The sequence below is a fragment of the Nerophis lumbriciformis genome, linkage group LG01 (genome assembly GCF_033978685.3).
Source record: "Nerophis lumbriciformis linkage group LG01, RoL_Nlum_v2.1, whole genome shotgun sequence".
Lineage (NCBI taxonomy): Eukaryota > Metazoa > Chordata > Actinopteri > Syngnathiformes > Syngnathidae > Nerophis > Nerophis lumbriciformis.
Genome location: NC_084548.2, coordinates 35,875,958 through 35,899,026, shown reverse-complemented (window position 1 = coordinate 35,899,026; position 23,069 = coordinate 35,875,958). Strand labels below are relative to the sequence as shown.

At 38.3% G+C, this 23,069-nt stretch overlaps 1 protein-coding gene across 1 annotated transcript; it reads left to right on the top strand.

Moving 5' to 3' along the window:
* The first annotated feature begins 105 nt into the window (after window positions 1–105).
* Window positions 106–22,931, top strand: ddx20 (DEAD (Asp-Glu-Ala-Asp) box polypeptide 20). Its single transcript, XM_061980334.1, has 11 exons — window positions 106–365; window positions 4,058–4,152; window positions 6,339–6,507; window positions 7,843–7,957; window positions 8,215–8,357; window positions 8,507–8,645; window positions 8,790–8,848; window positions 11,940–12,022; window positions 12,097–12,202; window positions 18,868–18,969; window positions 21,743–22,931. The coding sequence occupies exons 1-11, from the start codon at window positions 170–172 to the stop codon at window positions 22,828–22,830; spliced, it is 2,295 nt and encodes a 764-aa protein (XP_061836318.1). The 5' UTR covers window positions 106–169; the 3' UTR covers window positions 22,831–22,931.
* Window positions 22,932–23,069: the final 138 nt, after the last annotated feature.

The following is a 23,069-nucleotide window of genomic DNA, read 5'->3' as shown; positions in this document are numbered from 1 at the left end:
CAATATCCCACGGTACACTAGTGTGCCGCGGCACAGTGGTTGAAAAGCCCTGCATGGGTACTTGTAAATGATGTTCTACGCCCTGGCCGCTAGAGGCCAGTGTAGAATCAGCTCTGCTGTAGTTTGCTGTCGCTTTTAACACAGCTCTCGTTGAGCACTAGTTGGAAACATGGCGGACTCCGCAAGGAAAGCAGCCCATGATATAGAAACGCGAAACAGGACCGACGATGTCATTTTATCGGAAGGAATAGACTTCAGCTCCTTGTTGTTGTCTCAGGTGGTGCTGGACGGACTGTCGGCATCTGGCTTTCTAAAACCTTCCCCGATCCAGTTGAAGGCGATCCCGCTTGGCCGCTGTGGACTCGGTGCGTGCTTTTGTTTAGTCTGGCTTGTTACATGTTAGGCTTGTTACATGAGAACACAAACATATTTTTATGTCATCAAGAAACAATGTAAAGTAGCCGTTGCGTTATAGTTAAACATGTTTATTCAATCATAACAGACCAGGCTTCACTGTTAGTTTGCTAGGAAAATGCCGGACAGCCACATTCATTGTAACCTGAATGTTTTCATTGGATTCAGGTATTTTTAATGAGGCATTAATTACACGCCGGTTTTATCTTTTGACTTTTGTCTTTAGTGGTATGGATTTCCAATATCATACAATATTGATGTTTATCTATAAATATGTTAATAAATATGTAGAAAACTTCTCCCACATCATCAGATCTAATGTTGTGTTCGGTTTATGTACATTTTCCTCTGTATTAGACTTAATAGATGTTTTCCTGTGACCCATGTTGTCATGTAAAGCAACCCACTGCACAAAACAAACATGGATTCACAATGTGTAAAGTGTGTGTGTATATATATATATATAAAAAGAAAGAAAGAAAACAATCTCCTTCTCACACCGGTGGGGTGGTATCTGTGTCATCCTCAAGCTCGGGTCCTCTACCAGAGGCCTGGGAGTTTGAGGGTTCTGCGCAGTATCTTGGCTGTTCCTGGACTGAGGCTTCAGATGTTGTTATTGGGATCTGTTGGAGCCACTCTCCCAGTTTGGGGGTTACTGCTACGAGCGCCCCCCGCTACCACGGGGACCACGCTAGCCTTGACCTTCCACATTATTTCCAGCTGCTCTTTCAACCCTTGGTACTTCTCAAGTTTCACCGTGATGTTGGCGTCAGCTGGGATTGCCACATCTATCACCACCTCTTTGTCCACCACCGCTATGTCTGGTTGGTTATCTGGAAGCTGAAGTCCCACAGAACCTTGGCCCTGTTGTTCTCAGCCACCTTCTGTGGTATAGCCCTTTGGGATTTGGGTACTTCTATTCCATACTGGTTGCAGATGTTCCTGTATACTATCCCAGCCACTTGGTTGTGCCTCTCCATGTACGCTGATCCAGCTAGCATCTTACAGCCTGCTACTATGTGCTGGACTGTCTCAGGGACTTTTTTGCACAGTCTGCATCTTGGGTCTGATCTACTCTGGTAGATCCTGGCCTCTATGGCTCTTGTGGTTATGGCCTGTTCTTGTGCTGCCCGGATTAGTGCCTCTGTGCTGTCTGCCAGTCCTGCATTTTCTAGCCACTGGTAGGATTTCATGATATCAGCAGCTGGTTCATCTGTACTGCTAGGCGTTCATGGAGTGCAGTTAGCTTCTTCAGCTAGCTATCGAGGCCTGGTGCTGTCCAGTTCTTTATCTTTGACATATGTCTTTCCAGTATTTTTCCACCTCAGTTCTTGGTGGGCTGAGAGTACACCTTGTTTATTCTCCTGGCCTCTCCCTCCTCGGTGTATCTCTTGAGTCGTTGCTTGGTAGTTTCGAGTGCTTCCTGGTATGGAGAGTGAGTTGTGTTGTGTTGAGTCAGTTGGTGGGTAAATCACCAAAAATTATTCCCGGGCGCTGCACCGCTGCTGCCCACTGCTCCCCTCACATCCCAGGGGGTGAGTAAGGGGATGGGTCAAATGCAGAGGATAAATTTCACCACACCTAGTGTGTGTGTGACAATCATTGGTACTTTAACTTAACTTTAACTTTACACATGCAAACTGTAGCACACAAAAAAAGCACATTTAATAAAAAAACTTTATTATGGTCTTACCTTTACTTATAAGTGCGGGAACAGTGGTGTTCGTGTGTAGTCGTTCACGGCTCCTCCGGCGCGAGCATTGTTGTTTTTGCACTTTTTGGCTTCTTGTTAAGTGACTTTTTTCAGGTGGATTCGGTCTTGCATGTGGAGGGTTTGGGTGTGGGCTTTGGTTGGTGTGGCGCTCCCGTCGGGGGGTGCATTCTGCGGTGGAGGTGCATGAACCGGCACCAGCAGGCGGGATTACTGCGAGCCTCACACAGTGCGTCTTCGCAGCAGTTTTATGATTGCTCAGCACAAGAAATACGTTACACACATACAGTTGTTGACAAAATACACTGTACATTATATACCTCAGCTAACTAAACTATGGAAATGTATAATATAATTCATATAGCAATACGGTCCCACTGCACAGCAGGCCAGCAGTTAGCCGAGTCCGCAATCCATGTTGAGGCAGTATTTGAACGGCAAATGTGAAAATTCAGCGATTTTGAATAAAAATAGTCTAAAACTGGTGAAGTTAAATGGAAAATAACTTTATAGTATAATCACTGGATACATATAACAATTTTTTTCTTTTTTTTTCTTTTTACATTTTTTTTCTTTCCATGATGGCAGGTGAGGCCCTGCCTCACCTGCCTCCAGTGACCGCACGTCACTGATATATATATATATATATATATATATATATATATATATATATATATATATATATATATATATATATATATATATATATATATATATATATATTAGGGATGTCCGATATCCAATATTCTGATATTGTCCAACTCTTTAATTACCGATACCGATATCAACGGATATATGCAATCGTGAAATTAACACATTATTATGCCTAATTTGGACAACCAGGTATGGTGAAGATAAGGTACTTTTAAAAAAAATTAATAAAATAAGGTAAATAAATTAAAAACATTTTCTTAAGTTAAAAAGAAAGTAAAAAATATAAAAACAGTTACATAGAAACAAGTAATTAATTAAAATTAGTAAAATTAACTGTTAAAGGTTAGTACTATTAGTGGACCAGCAGCACGCACAATCATGTGTGCTTACGGACTGTATCCCTGCAGACTGTATTGATATATATTGATATATAATGTAGGAACCAGAATATTAATAAACAGAAAGAAACAACCCTTTTGTGTGAATGAGTGTAAATGGTGGAGGGAGGTTTTTTGGGTTTGTATCTTGTGTTTTTTATGTTGATTCAATAATTTAAAAAAACGATACCGATAATTTCCGAGATTACATTTTAACGCATTTATCGGCCGATAATATCGGCAGGCCGATATTATCGGACATCTCTAATAAATAAATATATATGTGTGTGTGTGTGTGTGTGTGTGTGTGTGTGTATGTATATATACATATATATATATGTATATATATATGTATATATATATGTATATATATATATATATATATATATATATATATATATATATATATATATATATATATATGTATATATATATATATACCGGTGTATATATATATATATATATATATATATATATATATATGTATATGTATGTGTGGGAAAAAAATCACAAGACTATTTCATCTCTACAGGCCTGTTTCATGAGGGGGGGTACCCTCAATCATCAGGAGATTTTAATGGGAGCATTCGCATACCATGGTTTATATAGGGCACAGAGTGGGTGGGTACAGGCTGGCTTAGGGGTGTGGTGATTGGCTCATGTGTTACCTAGGAGGTGTTTCCGTCTATGGCGGCATGCTGTTACAATTTCGCTGCGCTTGTTGAGGGATGACAGGTCTGGACCATATATATGTATATATATATATATATATATATATATATATATATATATGTATATATATATATGCAAACAAAAAAGAATGATTGGTATGGCAAGCAGACTTTTTTTGTTATTATTCCTTATGACGGGGATAAATTGATTACTTGATTTCTCGTTTCAGATTTGATTGTACAGGCCAAATCTGGCACGGGAAAGACATGTGTCTTCTGCACTATTGCTTTGGACTCCTTGAATCTGGAAAATTCTGCCACCCAGGTGAGTGGATTTGTTCTCACCAAGTAGTGTACACTAGAACTATTCCCATAACTACTTCCGTAAGTAGCGTTATCCCGATACCAGCATTTTGGTACCGGTAGCAATTGGTACTTTGATAATTTTCGAAACAAAGGGCGACACAAATACATTTCATGATTGGCTTCATTTTAACAGAAAATCTTACGATAACACTAAATTGATTACATATAGCGGAGATGAAAGAAGGCTGTTCTCGTATTCATGCTCTTTTTTTCACTCATTTGCTCCTCATCTGTGTCCCCATCACAAGCTCGGGAATTTGCATGCAGGTTGCATGGCCCATTAATGTTTTTTTTTTCAATTATTATATTTTCATAATCGCTAGAAGCCGAAATCGAAATTAAAATTTAATTAATTGTCCAGCTCTAAGATTAGGTATAAATTAACTATCAATACAAACAAGTAAGTAAACAACAATTAATGGCCATTGCATTCACATCTTATTTGAATAAAGTCCAACCAACACTTTAGGTTGAATTAACAAGAGGAAATTACTTTTTGGACACATTTGAAACATTCAAGCAATTTTCAATAAAAGTACTGTAACCAACATTTGAACTGTATATTTACCTGCTAAATAAAGTTCCCCTGTTGTCCATGTGGAAGCATGTATGCCACCTCATCCTTTATGGTGTTGGCCCCTCGCTTCCTGAATTCCATAGCTTCCTTGATTCATCGCTCGTATTTATTTGTTTCTCATCAAATTACTTCTCCTTGGCTGCCAGGTGCATGTTGTGTGTCACACTTAATGTTGTTGTGTTCCGAACGTCGGTGCGTCGCTTAACTTGCTCCTCTGTCAATGCCGGTGTGGCCATTACATCTGTTGTGGCTTAGAGTTGTGTTGCAGCTTTAAATTATTGTGTTGTGTCGTTTGTATTTGTTATGGCTTTTGCAACTGTGCTGTTGCTGAAAGTTGTGTTGTTGTAATTAATGATATTGTATTCTGGCGTTTGTGTTTGTTGTGACCTCTCTCAGCCAACTTAGCTATCCGCCATTGATGGTTTGATGATGTTACAGACAAGGAAAATAGACCACATTCAACTTCCTTATCATTAAAAGTATAACCGGTACACCTCTTATAAAGTCTGCTGTTCTTAAATCCAATATTGTTTCCCTTTTTAAAACAATCTTGAATTGATACCTATCTTCGGAAGGCAAACTTGCTGAGCACAAATCGATCTACTTGAAATTTAGGAATATAAATCGATCTAGCGATGTATTGATCAATCATTACACCCCTACATTGTACAAAATACTTAATGAATTACAGATGCACACCTGGTCTGTGCTTCAAGATAAATATAATTTACTAACTTTAAAAACACTATTAAGCATAATAAAACTACATAGATAAACCATGTAGCAAGTAAAACACACACTGTTAAAGATAAAACACAGTTTTTCGAAAAGAGTTGAATGAAATTCAGTCCATGGCCTTGCATTAGAGTGTTTTGACTCTGCTAATTCGCTAACAATTGGCAACAGGCCAACCAGCTCAATGCAGTGTCTATGTATTGTGACGACTTGCTGGTGTAAATGTTTGTTAATGTTGACACTTAGTTACCATGTTCATGAACATAACGTATCGCACCTTTAGGGTGATTGGTGGAAAATTAGGAAGTGTTGTTTTGTCGATGTAGTGAGGAAAAAAAGACGTGCCTGAGAGAGAGAATACATTCTTCCCCAAACCGTTATTAGCCTGATTTAGAAACTGAATTCTGAAGTGTCGAGATATAATCATTATTGTGAACCATATATCACATATCATATTGTGAGGCGCCCTAAGATTCCCAGCCTTAGTGTACACTGTACAATATATGTGTAATGTTCATTCATCTCTCTATCGGTGATGGTGGTGGGGGGACAAGACTTTGTGTGAGCTTTATCGTGATTATAGCTGTGACTGTTAATCACTTTAGTTGTAGAGGTCTGAATCTGATGAGGTTAAGCTGCTCAATCTCATATGTTGAAATTAAATGGGACAATTATTGATAAAGGAACATCCAGTCCTCCTGCATTGTAGAGCACTTTGTGATTAGCTGCAGGGTCTAACTGATTGGGAGCTGGAACACAGCTATTTGGCCACAATATGCCACAATCAAACATAAGTGGTTGTTGACATTTACTTGTCCTTTTGATTTTTGCAGGTTCTTGTGCTGGCTCCCACTCGAGAGATAGCGGTGCAGATCCACTCAGTGGTGATGGCGATAGGCTGTGCCATGGAGGGCCTGCAATGTCACGTGTTCATTGGGGGCAGGCCCGTTAGTCAGGACAAACTCCACCTGAAGAAATGCCACATAGCTGTGGGCTCACCTGGTAAGAGGCTAGGCATGCAACTAAGTTGTCAAAAGTACTGATATTGCGATAAGAACATGCACAAATGTAATCGATACATGCCTTTATCAGTATCGTCAGTACCAAACACCTTTTTTTCAGCACGGGAGCACTAAGTCGGCACCAGAGAAGAAAAAAATAAGCCAGGTGTTTCGCATATATTTACTTACTAGTGGAAGCCTGTCACGACTTCGGGTTTGTCCTGTCCGGTTCTCCTGTGCTCATAAACAAAGTATACCGGTAATGCACTTTTAGCAGTGTGTAGCGTAATGCCACTTTACACACCTCTTACACACTAGGTTTGCCAGGGATTAGACTTGGCAGAAATGATCTGTGATGCATTTTAGCGACTTTATCATTGAAATTAGCAAGTAGGGGTACATATTAAAAGTGAAAGAGAGATCTATCTTTCATCATGCATTTTTTCGGTAACCAAAGACAGGCTGTCTAGAAGTATTCACTGTGTGATTTAGAGCGGATATCCGCCACCACAAGCCCAGGGAGTGTGCAATACCACAGTGTGCGGAAAACCTCCAAAATGCTCCTCAAATGCTCAGAAAACACTGCTTGAGACACTCTTCTGTTGTTTGGCAACAATTTTTACTTTTATCAACAGGAAGGAAATGTGTGGCCTGGAGGTAATTTGCTGAATGCAGCTCTTTATTTAATGGGAATGTGGCATATTGTAGTAAAAAAATGTTTGCAAAAAAAGCATAACAAAAAGAGAACATGCTGGTACTAGTAACAAATAACAACACAAAGATTTGTCTTTAAATATCTTTTAGACTTTTTATTAGCCTATCATATTACAAATTATAAGATGACATCACAGTACCACCATGTTGAAAGAATATTAAGAAAAATATTGTTTGTTTTATCTACTTAATGGCCCCACGTCAATGCTGTTTTTTTAAGAATGCGAAATAGTGCACTATTGTTATTTATTAGCATATTTATAAACACAGTACTGTTTGTTTTGATATAATGGGAAGCTATGGGCCAATGCTGTTTTTAATGTATAGTTACTTCTTGGCAGCTGCTACTACAATTTAAATTATGTGTCGACACATGTTGAAGCACAGTTTTTTTTAAATACTTAACACTTTGAAACAGTTTTCAATTTAAACTTTTATCGCAGCTTATGCTTGATGCTGCATAACACATGAAGACAAAACACTACAAAACATTGTCTTGTTCATAAGAATGTTAGATAAATCAAATGTATTTTTAATAACAACCAATTGATTATAAATCATCTCCCTCTCTACACCATGCTTGGATTTGTGTTATTTTAATTCTTGCTGCTTGTTCTCACAGGTCGTATTAAGCAGCTGATTGAGCTCGGCATGCTGTCCACGACTAGTATCCGCCTCTTTGTTTTGGATGAGGCTGACAAGCTCCTGGAGGAGGGCAGCTTTCAGGAACAGATAAAGTATGGTGACCAAAGCAGATCATTCTTGTACAATATCACTTGAATTTAGGTTTCTTGGAATAAAAAGTGTATGTAATAATGTATTTAATGCCATGAATCAGGTTTCTCTTATTTATTGTTCCAATTTATGAGTTTATTTTATATTTTGTTTCGCTGTATCACTGATTGGTGGATGCTTTAACAATAATTTCTATTCGATGTTGACCATAAAAAACAAAGGGAGTACACCTGAAATGCAGGCTCTTGTCTCTCTCCAGCTGGATCTTCTCCGCGCTGCCTGTGAACAAACAGATGCTTGCACTGTCTGCCACCTATCCAGAGACCCTTGCTCAGCACCTTACCCGTTACATGAGAGAGCCCACTTTTGTCAGACTCAACCCTAAGGAAATGGGACTCAAAGGTAGGCTTTGGCATTAGAAAATAATAAATCGTTCTTCCATTAAAGGCGCCTTGAGACAAACACTATTAGCTGACATGAAATTCTTTCTATTATGCATGATGTTAATTTGTACTCTTCTATGCATGATGTTAATTTGCACTCCCCTTCAGGCCTGAAGCAGTATTACAAGCTGGTGCAGTCTCATCCATTACCTCACAAGGTCTTTGAGGAGAAAGTGCAACTCTTACTGGAGCTGTTCAGTAAAATACCCTTCAATCAGGCACTTGTCTTCTCTAACCTGCACACAAGGTGATCACATGTTTATTTATCCACAAACACAAATTTGTACATGTTGGATCGTTTTTTACCTGCATTTTGGACCTTCTCTCAGTTTGATGTTTTACAATAATGTATGTAACATTTGTTGCAATAAAGTATTGTGTCCCTCCTCAGGGCTCAGAACCTGGCCGACATCTTGTCCTCTAAAGATCTGCCTGCTGTTTGCATCTCAGGTAAGATTCAGAGTTAGAGGATCATCTTAACAACTAAGATAAAATTATCTAAAATGTCACTTGGAAAAACTTTACATGAAATATTGGGTTTTGAACAACTAGACTTAACGAGAGGACTTGGGTTAGTGTTTTTGTTTATCTCAAAGGGAAACCGCACTTCTTTAATATTGTACCCATCATTCACATTCCCTATGTGGGACATGTCTATCTATTTGCTGTGTGTGTTAAATAGTAAAAAAAAAAAAAAAAATACTGCTACCAAGAGGCAGCTAATAATGCAGCTAAATGGGATCCATCCATTCTATCTATAAAGTTCTTAAAAAAAATAAATTCAAAAACCGACACCGCTCTATTTACATTCCGTGACATGCTATAAACCAGGCTAGAAGAGCATTATTTCAAGATATAACTACTTCTATTCCATAGATGTAACACTATGTGCCACTCAGTGCAGCAAAAGTCTTCTGTTTTTGTCGGCATGACTTGGCAAGCTCCACATTTATACCACCAAGTCAAGCCGGTCCTGATTCTCGGCCCTTGTCTGCTCCGTTTACCCTCTTTTCTTGCCCGCTCAGCTTCTCCAACCACTGGACCATCCTCCCTAAAGGCTCAAAAATATAAGGTTTTGGATCCTAATGGTCCTAAAGTCCTTAAATCTGCTTTGAAGTCTGACATATTTAGTAGTAGCAAACACAACACACTCTCGTCTCAATGCTGTTGATGTTGTCGTCGAATAAGCGCACCATAGCAATATTGCTAAGGATAAGCTTCAACTCGACTCAAGTAGCTTAAAGGGCAACTGCACTTTTTTTGGAATTGTGCCTCTCGTTCACAATCATTATGAAAGACATGACAACGAATGAATTAAAAAGAAAAAAAAGCATTCTAAATATTAAATGAACCTAAATAATGATAAATGATAAATGGGTTGTACTTGTATAGCGCTTTTCTACCTTCAAGGTACTCAAAGCGCTTTGACACTACTTCCACATTTACCCATTCACACACACATTCACACACTGATGGAGGGAGCTGCCATGCAAGGCGCTAACCAGCACCCATCAGGAGCAAGGGTGAAGTGTCTTGCTCAGGACACAACGGACATGACGAGGTTGGGATTGAACCAGGGACCCTCGGGTCGCGCACGGCCATTCTTCCACTGCGCCACGCCGTCCCTATAAATAAAAGTCTGCTTACAGCCGAGCCAATGGAAGTTCCACTATTCCGCCTCTAAAATCTGATAAATAACCATTAAAAAAGTGCCAACAATACTCAATTTACATTTTGTGACTTGAATATTAACCAAGTATTGGTGATGTTGTTATTATAAGCGCTAACGTAGACAAACTATTCATAGCGGAAACTACTGTGTGTCCCTATGTTTACATCATCGAGTGGTCTGCTGTTTCCTCGCTTCCTTGCTGTTTGAAAGTTTATTGTAGATCCTAGATCATGCATCTCACCTGGAAAGTAGATGGCTGAGAATATAATGCGACAAGTTGGTACACTTTGACCGCAATTTAGGACCTGGACCTGGCAAAAACGACACGAAAAGTGCTTGTTCTCAACCCCGCCCCCCCCACCCTCCCAACCCATTTCTTCACGAGGATTATGAGTCATTCTTCATTTAAATAGGAATATATGACCATCCCAGCAGTCTGCATTCTAATGACAGCAGACCTTGCGCAGTAAGTGATGTTTTATTTTTGTTGGCTCTCATAAGTCTGCAGTGAGCAGAAATCAGTAATAAAGATAAAAACGAAAAGCAAACGGTGTGATGTTTTTAATTAATGCGCCGCGTATGCTTAAAATGATAAAATACGTAAATATTAACTGTTTTAAATATGCCTGTTAATACATTATAAATATACTTACATCATATATAGAAAACCCTAATGGAGGTGTTTGGATGTTTTTTTAAGGGCTCCATAGGTTCCATTGTAAGCGGACTTTTGTTTAAATGTATTTAATATTTAGAATGCATTAAACAAAATCCATCTGTCGCCATGTCTTTCATAATGATTGTGAACGATAGCAGAATTCCCCAAAAGTGCAGTTCCCCTTTAAGTCTTGGCTACCAAGATGCGTGTAGCTACAGATCCATTTACCACATGCAATAAAATGGGGGTTACACAGGTGCAAAAGCTATGTTGTTATACTCATTCCATAAACGGTGGCTTAAAGGATGGAGAGCTGTAGCCTGCCTGGGGCCTAGAGACCAAAATACTGTAAGTATTACATACAAATTTATAGCGTATATATAAAACGTTGATGAATGTTTTTAGAGGGCTTTATAGGCAGTATACGTCAATGCTCTTTACCTGCATTGTTAGCCGCCTCTTGCTAGCAGTTTATAACTAATGAGAACACAATTTGTGTGTTTACTTCCGTTCCTGATGGCTTCGGCTACAACTGTTGCCGTCCTCAGAGGTTGTCATGTAATGTGACGTCTGGCTATAAGAATAACAAATTGGATAAGACCTAACACACCTCTTTGACTGTATAGTTTAACTATTTAGAACAGTGGTCCCAACCACCGGGCCACGGCTTGGTACCGGTCCGTGGATCGATTGGTCCCGGGCCGCACAAGAAATAATAAAAAAAAAAAAAAAAAAAAAATATATATATATATATATATAATTTTTATTTTTATTTTTTATTAAATCAACATAAAAAACACAAGATATACTTACAATTAGTGCACCAACTCAAAAAACCTCCCTCCCCCATTCATTCACACTCATTCGCATAAATGGGTTGTTTATTTCTGTTATTAATATTTCTGGTTCCTACATTATATATCAATATAGATTAATACAGTCTGCAGGGATACCGTCCATAATCACACATGATTGTATTTTTTTAAGGCAAAAAAAATAAAAAATACCCTGCATCCCCCCCTCCCCCCCGGTCCGTGGGACAAATTTACTAGCGTTGACCGGTCCGCAGTGACAAAAAGGTTGGGGACCACTGATTTAGAACACACAGAAAAGAGAAAACACATGTGAGTTATTGTGTCTTATAGGGATTGTGGATGATTGGCCAAAAAAAGTGCAGTTCCCCTTTAAACAAGATGTATGTTCCTTCACAGGAGGTCTGAGTCAAGAGCAGAGACTTGAGGCCATGTCCAAACTTAAGCAGTATCAGTGCAGGGTCCTCATTTCTACTGACCTGGTCAGTTACACTTTTATTTTATTTTATTTTTTACACATTTTTACTTGCATTTATTGTTATTCTCTCACTATCAGACCTCCAGGGGCATAGATGCAGAGAAGGTCAACTTGGTGATAAACCTGGACGTTCCACAGGATTGGGAAACCTACATGCATCGAATTGGACGAGCTGGACGTTTTGGTTAGTGTCCAATTTTTCATTGGTAAAGTTCGTAATAGCACCTAAAAAGCAACATTTCTACTAAAGATGCACAATATTTTTTTTCAAGCCAGTAACTTCCTTCTTCTCGAGCCAGACTATGACTTATGCATCTATTATTTTTTTACATTTAGATGTTAACTATGGTTTGTGCACATCTGGAGGTGAGTAAAACTCAAACAAAGGTGGATTTGAAAAACTGTACCTGTAGATTTTTCCTAATCAAATATGACATCACTTCTTTGAATGATCTAACATCACACATCCATAAATTGGTAGTGAGGCTTATGTTCTTTTTTCCATCTACAATATTAGTGTATGCGGGAGTGTGACGATTACGTTGTATTTCGCTAGCAAATATATATCCCAAAAAATGGCCGTGGCCCAAAAGTACACACCGTGGCTTACTAGTAGACGGGGTACAGTGTCTTAAGTGACAGTATAGGACTGGTCATTCAGCTGCATCATTTCCTTGATGAATTCGCAGATCGCTTTTGCCCTCATTTGAGTCTGCTGGGATTTTTGGACACAGCTGCATGATGTCTTCATCTGAAGCAGTAAATAAGTCCCAGGGGAAATTCATGATCTCCTACAAGGTAGGAGCGCTTGGTTTGTTTACCTTAACCCACCTACAGCACAGGCCGGGTAACCTCGCCTCATTGGAGCGTTTATTTTTTCTCGGTTATCTGACCTATTTTTTAATTTTTTTATCACGTTTGATATCATGATTCCCAATATTGGCCCCTAATTTCTACTATATCACGTTGCCCAATTAAGATTTGCAAATAGAGTTCTTAATGAAGGGATAATGAAGAAAGGCTGACAGAGCTCTGGCCGGTGCAAGATACTTGGAAAAAAACCCCACCAAAATGGTTGCCACCTGGCACAGAAGCTAACAACACCAACGGCTTCACTTCGCTGCCAAGCAACCATGAGCACGACAAGAAGTCGTCAATGGGGCAATACAGCGTTACCAGAGGTAGAACCGGACTTAAAAGAGATAGTAGGAACTCTACAAAACCATATAAATAAGACACAAACCAATGTCGACAATCTCCAGGAACAGATTATCAAAGGTGTACAAAAAGATGTTCCAGATCTCCAAGAACAGATTATCAAAGGTGTACAAAAAGATGTCGCAGATCTCCGGGAACAGATGACCAAAGACAGAAAATAATCTCGTAATGATATGATAGAATTTAGAAAGTTTAGAGAAGAAATTAAGATTCTCTGTGAAGACAACAAAGCATTAAAACAGAAGGTGGAGAATCTGAAAAAGGAGAATGAAACATTGCGCCAACAGTCGAATGCCAGGCAGCAAGACAACAGCAGTGCTGTGGAGAACATTAAAATGGAGATGGAAGCATTGCGGCAACAATTGCAACTAAATAACACTGATTTGAAGAACTTCAGGGAGGAAATGGATGCATTGAAACAGCAGCTCAATGCCAAACAATAAGATATCACCAATCTGGGTATTATCAGTGTTTTGGAAAACATCAAAGGAGTGGATCAGTTTACACAACAGAATGACATCATGATTGCAGGGATACGCATCAACCTTGATCCTATGCAAGAGCACTTGATAACAGAGGAGAACCAAATGACATCGACGCTGCTTCAACAAAGCAACACGTGGTCAACTTTCTGCTATCAAATGGAATTGATATCAATATTAACACCATTGATGCGTCCATTTCACTGAATAGAAGAGGCAACACCACCCCGGGAGTCACCATTGTTAAGATCGCCAACAGCAAGTCCAAAATGGCATCGCTGACACTTGGAAAAAAGCTAAAAGGCACAAATGTGTACATGAACGAGCACCTCACTAAACGCAATTCTGAAATCGCTAAGAAAGCACACGACTTGAGGAAATGGGGGAACATTCAGCAAACTTGGAGCTCCAAGTGTAAAATCTACATAAAGCTGAATGGAGGTCGACAAGCTAGAGTCCTAGTTGTCAAAGACCTCAAGGATCTGGATGAATATCAGAACTCCCAGCAATCATAACAAAAATGACGATAATGGAGTCTGACGGAAAACAAACATCGACATTCAACTACAAAATTACAATGCTCCAAGGAATTACCGAACGAGATGATCTTTATTCAGGTGCACATTAATTTACACTTAAAGACATTCAGAGAGCAACACAAATGATTTGTGAACAGGAATGTATTGAACTGAAAACCTTCAGCAGCATAGATCCCAATAGTCCGGGATTAGATAAGGATATAGATCCAGATACCGATTTTTTCTTTCATGCCAGGAATAATTGTTCCTTTTATACAGACGAACAAAATAACCGAAACATTAAAATCGACAACAAACTGTCGATTATTAATTTAAACAGCAGAAGCATTTTTTGGAGCAATTCAATGATCCCTTCAAAATTATTGCTATCTCAGAAACATAGATTGTTACTAAAAAAGGAATGGATTTTGACCTGGAAGGATATGAACTTAATTATATCAACAGAACCAACAAGAACTGAGGCGGAGTAGCTGTGTATGTGATGAAGAACTTAAACTGCAAAGTGGTAAAAAAACTTTGTGGTAATAATAATAATAGATTTTTTATTTGTAAAAAGCACTTTATATTGAGTAAACAATCTCAAAGTGCTACAGTGTATTAAAAATAAATAAATAAAAAGATAATAAAGAAATAAATAAAAATAAAAACTAGAACAGCCAAATAGCTATAACTAGTATGCATACATCTAAAAAAAGGCTTTTTTAAAAAGAAGGGCTTTTAAGCCTTTTTTAAAAGCATCCACAGTCTGAGGTGCCCTCGGGTGGTCAGGGAGAGCGTTCCAGAGACTGGGAGCGGCGGAGCAGAAAGCCCGGTCTCCGATTGTTCGTAGCTTTGTCCTCTGAGGTTGGAGGAGGTTAGCCTGTCCGGAGTGGAGGTGTCGTGTGGAGGATTTGGGGGTGAGTAGTTCTTTGAGGTAGAGGGGGGCATTTCCATGGAGGCACTGGTGGGTTAGCAGGGAGACTTTGAATTCAATCCTGAGTGGAACAGGAAGCCAGTGAAGGGATTTGAGAATTGGTGTGATGTGGTCATTTTTCCGCACTCTCATCGGGATCCTAGCAGCACTATTCGTAAGTACTGCAGCTTCTGGATGTTCTTGCTGGGGATCCCGACAAGAAGTGTGTTGCAGTAGTCTAGCCTAGAGGAGACAAAGGCGTGGACGAGCCTCTCGGCATCAGAGAGAGCGAGTGAGGGGCAGAGTTTAGCAATGTTCCTGAGGTGTTAGAAAGAGTTCTTGCACAGTTGTTTTATTTGAGCCTCAAAGGTCAAGTGAGGGTCCATTCTAACACCCAGATTAGTGACTGAGGATGAGAGGTGAATGTAGTGGCAGGAGAAGGTGATGCTGGTGATGGTGTATGACTGAGTCTGATGTGGGGTGCCGACTAGAATGGCTTCGGTTTTGGAGCTGTTCAGTTGAAGAAAATTGTGTTTCATCCACACCTTTGTCTCCTCCAGGCATTTGGTAAGTGTGGATGATGGCAGGGCTACAGAGGGGGTTGGGTTTGTTTTTAGGTAGAGTTGAGTGTCATCGGCATAGCAGTGGAATGATATTTGCCAAATCAGTCAAAAAATAACTATGTGGAGACTTCAACATTAACAAGTCCATAGATTACTTTATTGACACAATGTATAGCCTGAGTTTATATCCTAAAATCACAAGGCCAAGCAGAATCTCATGACCTCCTACAAGGTAGGAGCGCTAGGTAATTGATATTTTGACTAATAATTTTGATAATAATACCACAAGTGGTCTGCTAATATCATCAGTGATCATCCAGTTTTCATAATCTATGACGGAAACGACAAGAAGAGGAACATTGATGACAAAAATAAATTTCGAAGAACATGCACAGAACAAAGTATGACAGCTTTCAATAATGATCGGAGAGATCAAAGTTGAGACAATGTCTACAGTGAAAATTATGTAGATGCATATGGTATTTGTTTTAATACTTCCGTAATGCTTTATGACAAACACTGTCCATTGAAACGACATAGTAAGAAGCAAAACCAATCAACCATGGATGACAAAAGGACTGAAAAATGCTTGCAACAAGAAGAATACATTATATAAACATTTATAACACAAAGATCTACAGAGGCAGAAAACAAGTACAAAACATATAACAAGCAGCTAACTGGCATACTACGAACACAGAGGAAAGAATATTACAGACAATTATTGGACCGTAACAAAAACAATATGAGAGCAATATGTGGCATCCTAAATAGCAATATTAAAAATGGAAGGAGGATTATCCTAAATACTTGTCAGATGGACAATATGACAATATGAAAAAAGTAGTTGAAAGCTTGAATGAGTACTTTGTGAACATTGGACCGAATCTGGAAGAAAAGATTCTAGATCCCGGGTCAGTTGAGGACTTGAATGACACTATAGGCCGAAATCCCCACTCGATGTTCCTCGAAGGTGTGACAAAAGAGGAAATAATCAATCCATCCATTTTCTTACGCTTGTCCCTTTCAATATTGTGGAAAATTTTCAATCAAAGACCTCAACTGATTGCAACAGAATTGATATGGAAAGGATAAAAAAGGTTTTTGAAAAGATTTCAGAACCTTTAATATATATCAGCAACCTATCATTTCATCCATCCATCAATTTTTTCTACCGCTTGTCCCTTTTTGGGACAAAAACAGGCAAATTCCCAGAAAAAATGAAAATGGCAAAAGTCATACCTATTTATAAGACTGGAGACAAACACCAGTTTCCAAACTTCAGACCTGTTTCTCTACTTCCACAATTTTCTAAAATTATTGAAAAACTATTTAACTACAGATTGGACAATTTCATAAATAAAAATGAAACACTCACAGCAACCAATATGGATACAGAGCCAACAATTCAACATCAATGGCATTAATTGAAATAACGGAAGAGATCACAAATGCAATAGATAGCTAAAAATGTGCTGCTGCAGTGTTTATGGATTTAACAAAAGCATTTGACACAATCAATTACAATATCTTAATAAACAAATTAGAACGGTATGGCATCAGAGGATTGGTCTTGAACTGGGTAAGAAGCTACTTAACCAACAGGAAGCAATATGTGAAGATAACCCTAACCCTACAGAGCTGAAATATCTTGTGGCAAACCTCAGGGATCAATACCGGGACCAAAATTGTTCAATATTTTTTTTTTTTTTTATAAATTTGTAAAATTACAAAGGACTTATTTAGTATTTTTTGCAGATGATACAACTGAGTTTTGTTCAGGAGAGAACACACAGAAGCTAGTACAAAAAAATAACAAGAAATAAACAAATTAAAAATATGGTTTGACATCAGTAAAACTAAAATAATGCTATTTGGTAACAGTAGAAGGGAAAGTCAAACACAAATACAAATAGACAGAGTCGACATTGAAAGGGTAAAAGAAAACACATTTTTGGGTGTGATAATAGATGATAAAATGAATTGGAAATCTCATGTACGGTAAAAAATATACGACAAAGGAGCAAGAAACATGTTAATAATGAATAAAACAAAATGTGTTGTGGACAAAAATCACTTTATATTCTTTACTGCTCACTTGTGTTACCATATCTGAATTATTGTGCAGAAATATGGGGAAACAACTACAAATGTGCGGTTTTTCGCTTCATTCACTAACTGTGTTACAAAAAAGATCAATTAGAATAATACATTATGTTGGATATAGAGAACATACAAACCTTTTATTTATTGAATCAAAAATATTGAAATTCAACGACTTTGTGCATTTGCAAACGGCTATAATTATGTACAAAGCAAACTATAACTTGCTACCCAAGAATGTACAGCAATTCTTATCAACAAAAGAAGAGAAATATAACCTTGGAGGAAAATTTAATTTAAAACATTTGTATACACGTACAACAGTTAAGACCTTAAGCATATCCGTATGTGGAATTACATTATGGAATGGATTAAGCAAATAAATCAAACAAAGCACCAATATGATTCAGTTTAAGAGACTGTTCAAACTACAAGTGTTCACAAAGTACAAAAAACTATTATGATGAATATCTTGAACCTTTTTTTTTTAATTTTTTTTTTTAGATAATGATTATTTATGTATTCAATATTTGTTTACTTATGGTATATTATTTATTATATATTTATTCACTGTTCTGTTACAGAGAACCAGGAAATGGGATAAAATTGCTAAGATATGAAAAGGGGTAGGATTAAATAGGTTCTGCTTCTTCCTACTCCTTTTCAAACGTGCTGACATGAAACAATTGGAAATATGTGATACAAGACATTGTATCGTATGCATGTTCGAAATAAACTGTAACTGAACTGAATTTCCAAAGGGTCCAAAAATATGACTTCAAAAATGTATTCCTCCCACAAATAGCTGGATGTGTACTTAAAGTTTCTGTCCTATGTTGAGTGTCTGTCCTTAATTGGTATGACCAGGGGTGTTTGGCGCCACTGGCTGAGACACCCATCCAAAAAAGTCTGACCCATCAAGCTGGATCAATAGGTTCTTAACCACATGATGAACATAATTGGCTCTCCCATTCATGTGTACATAACTCATCTGATTGATTCTAATTGGGATTACTCTTTATTTTTATTTTTTATTTTTTATTTTTTAATAGGCACTCAAGGACTGGCTGTGACCTACTGTTGCCATGGTGAAGAGGAGAACAAGATGATGGCCATTGCTCAAAAGTGTGGCCTGAGTTTGTCAGCATTGCCTTGTAAGTCCCAGTCTTTATGTTAACACACACACAATGTAGTCAATATAAAATGATGTTGGCATACTTCATTTTAAACGGAAGTGCTCTTTTCAATGTTTCCAATCATTCACAATCTTAATGTGTGATGAGCACACACGTCTGTCTTTTGTTATGCATTTTAACTCATTAATAAACGAAAATAAGTAATCTTACAATAGACTCAATGGGAGTTGCTCTCGTCTGCCGATAAGCGCTCCAAACATCTCCATCATCATTTTATATACACTCTGTAAGTATATACGTAATGTAATAACAGGCACATTTATAATAACATGTAATATTTACGTATTTTGCTAAATTTAAGCATATAGCCGCAAATACCATTCCACAGACGCATCACAATGTTCACTATTTCCTTCAACAACAACATTACTAATCATGACAACAAACGTAATAAAATAATCACTTACTGTACAATGTCAGTTCTCACTCGGATGCCGATCGATGGGATGTTCAAATCTTGCCATTTAGATGGAGAATTAATCATAATCCTCACAAAGGGTTAAAAAACAGCTGGTGCCGCAAACGAGTGACTTTTTGTGTCTTTCACGCCATCTTGGGTATTAACTTAGAATGTCACAGATGATAAACTTCTCGGTTTATGGCCTCAACCTTCCACTATGCAGGTAGGAGGTATGATTTAAAATCCAGAATTACATTTTACCAACTCATAGGTGATCATGGTGCAGCAGCTCAGTATGTCAACACTGCAGCTGCACGAGCTAGTTAGCTCTTTGTGATCATGGCGTGACTAAAAATAGTTTGTCTGCGTGAGCCCTTATAATAATAATGTTGCTAATACTTGGTTAAAGGGGAACTGCAATTAAAAAAAAAAAAAGCCTTGTCATTCACAATCATTATGATAGACATGACAATGGGTGTGTTTTTTTTCATTGTAAATATTAAACAATAACATTCAAAAGTCAGCTCAATTCTGCCTGTAAAGCCCTACAAAACATCCAAACACCTCCATTAAGGTTTTATATACATGATGTAAGTATACACAGTCGTGGTCAATAGTTTACATACACTTGTGAAGGACATAATGTCATGGCTGTCTTGAGTTTCCAATAATTTCTACAACTCTTATTTTTTTTGGGATAGAGTGATTGTAGCACATAATTGTTTGTCGCAAAAAACATTCATGAAGTTTGGTTCTTTTATGAATTTATTATGGGTCTAATGAAAATGTGAATAATTCTGCTGGGTCAAAAGTATACATACAGCAATGTTAATATTTGGTTACATGTCCCTTGGCAAGTTTCACTACAATAAGGCGCTTTTGGTAGCCATCCACAAGCTCCTGGTTTAATTTTTGACCACTCCTCTTGACAAAATTGGTGCAGTTCAGCTAAATTTGTTAGTTTTCTGACATGGACTTGTTTCTTCAGCATTGTCTACATGTTTAAGTCAGGACTTTGGGAAGGCCGTTCTAAAACCTTAATTTTAGCCTAATTTAGCCATTCCTTAACCACTTTTGACATGTGTTTGGGGTAGGGATGTCCCGATCCAGGTTTTTGCACTTCCGATCCGATACCGATACTGACCGATAACTATACTGGCCTATCCGAGCATGTATTAAAGTTTAAAGTTATTTAGCCTACTTAGTTGTCAGAATCATGTTGAAAAGGGTTTTAGTACTCTTGATAACAACTAGCCAGCTGAATTAGGGGAGTTTGAATAATACACAATGGTTGGTAACAAGAAACTGACCTGTTTATTCAAGGATAAACACAAAATAGACAAAATTATACATGACAGACAGAAATGGCATCATTGAAACTAGGGCTGGGTGATATGGCCTTTTTTTAATATTGAAATATTTTAAGGCCATATTGCGATACACGATATATATAACCTATCAAAAATTCAACCAGAAGCTTGCCAGAAGCTTGTGGATGGCTACCAAAAGCGCCTTATTGCAGTGAAACTTGCCAAGGGACATGTAACCAAATATTAACATTGCTGTATGTATACTTTTGACCCAGCAGATTTGGTCACATTTTCAGTAGTCCCATAATAAATTCATAAAAGAACCAAACTTCATGAAAGTATGTGCTCCAATCACTCTATCACAAAAAAATAAGAGTTGTAGAAAGTACTGGAAACTCAAGACAGCCATGACATTATGTTCTTTACAAGTGTATGTAAATTTTTGACCACGACTGTGTGTGTGTGTGTGTGTGTATATATATATATATATATATATATATATCATTTACAGTTAGCATACAAAACGATGGAGAGTTTGGAAATAGCTTTAGAGGGCTTGAATTGCTACGGCGTTGACTCTGATTAGCTGCATCTTCAGAGCGCTTTTTTTATCATCTCTAAAATCCTAATTTAAAAAAAAAAAAGACGTGTTTTTGTCTCTCATAATGATTGTGAACGATATGCACATTTCCAAAAAAAGTGCAGTTCCCTCTTAAGCTCTTGCAGTACAGTTCAGAGTGGTAAACTGAGATCAGGCTTGTGTTCCTACAGCAAAGCAGCACAACGTATCAGCCATAATTAATTCAACAAATAAGATGAATACATCTCAGTAAACAAGGAACAACAATTGAGGGTATTCAGTATATTTTGGCCTTTTCTTCTTCATTTGTGTTCTTCCAATTGCAAAGTTGCATGGCAGTGGCTGATAAAATACCAAAAAATTAAACTGAAATGTACTGCTTATAAAGTATAAAACTCTACCAGTCATATTATACACATACATTTTCTTCTTTCAATCTAGCCACCATAGATGCTGGACTGATGTCTGAGAAATGTGACTGGGATGTCTGCGCTGAGGCTTCTACTCAAGGCATTCAATCACAGCTTTTCTCCAGGACAGAGAAAAAGAAGAAGGGACGCCCAAAAGCGTCCTCGCTGGATGCTTCCCCCATCATGGAGGAAGTTCAGGAGGCCAGGAGGCCGAAGGCCATCAAGCTTGGAATGAAAGGGGACTCTGCAGAGACGTATCCTGCAAAGACAGTCCAGCAGAAACTTTCTCAAGCGGCACAGACTCGCAAAGAGTTGCAAGATGCACTGCCAAAAATCCCTCCGCTCAGCTCGTTTAAGAGCAGCAGGTCTGGGTTCATGACTTTTGAGGAAGCCGAGCAGGACTTCCATGCGTTCATCATGACAGGACTAGGCAGATCAGTGGAGATCATTAGGCAGTTCAGAGGCCAGGAAGATGGCAGCGATTGTAACGGACACAGTGAGTCCATCACACTTGATGATGATGATGGCGGTCAGGTCTGTCATGTTTGGAAGTATAGACCTAAAAAATCTAAGACAAGCTTTGATGTGGAAATAGAGGAGAACACACAAGACCAGTTTGATACGTCCGCAGGCGACAGAGACATAGTCACACACCCTGAGCCACAAGTAAGTCATAGTCATTGTGGAGTCACTGCAGGAGAACCAAAAATGAAGTTAACTACAAAGGAAGATCCCATCGCATATCTGACAACACACACAAGCAGTGGCAGAACTTGGCCCCAGTTGGAGAACTGTGCGGGCGTGCAAACCCACCGTACGCCTGCACAAACCACAGGAAGGAAACACAAAAAGGTGAAAGTGGAAAGACCAAGCGGAAACATCCCACTGAACTTAAAGAAAGGGAAAAAGACGGAAAAGGTTGAAGACGAGTATGACGAAGAAGGCGACCTTAATGCAGAGAGTTACTGGAGAGCCTGTTACTCAGCATGGAATGATTACTATGCCTCAATGTCATCTTATCAAGGCCAAAGTTACCAAAGCTACTACAGTGCAGCTAGCAGCTGGATGGCAGCGTATCGAATGAACAAAGTTTACATGGCGGAGCTGTTAAAAGACTGATGTTCCTATCACAGCAAAAGAGACTTAAAATTACGAAGCGCTTGGAGCAGTAAATATGTACTTTAACTGTGCTCCTTTTCAAATAAAATGTGCACTCTGAAGCTTTTCCTTATCATAAGCACAACACATTAAAGGTTAAGAAACAGCTTATTTTGGGGTTTTCATATGCTAACACCTGTTTTGTAAACATATTTCCTTCCTCAGCACTTGGACCCACTTCACTCTGCATTAGCCTCTTT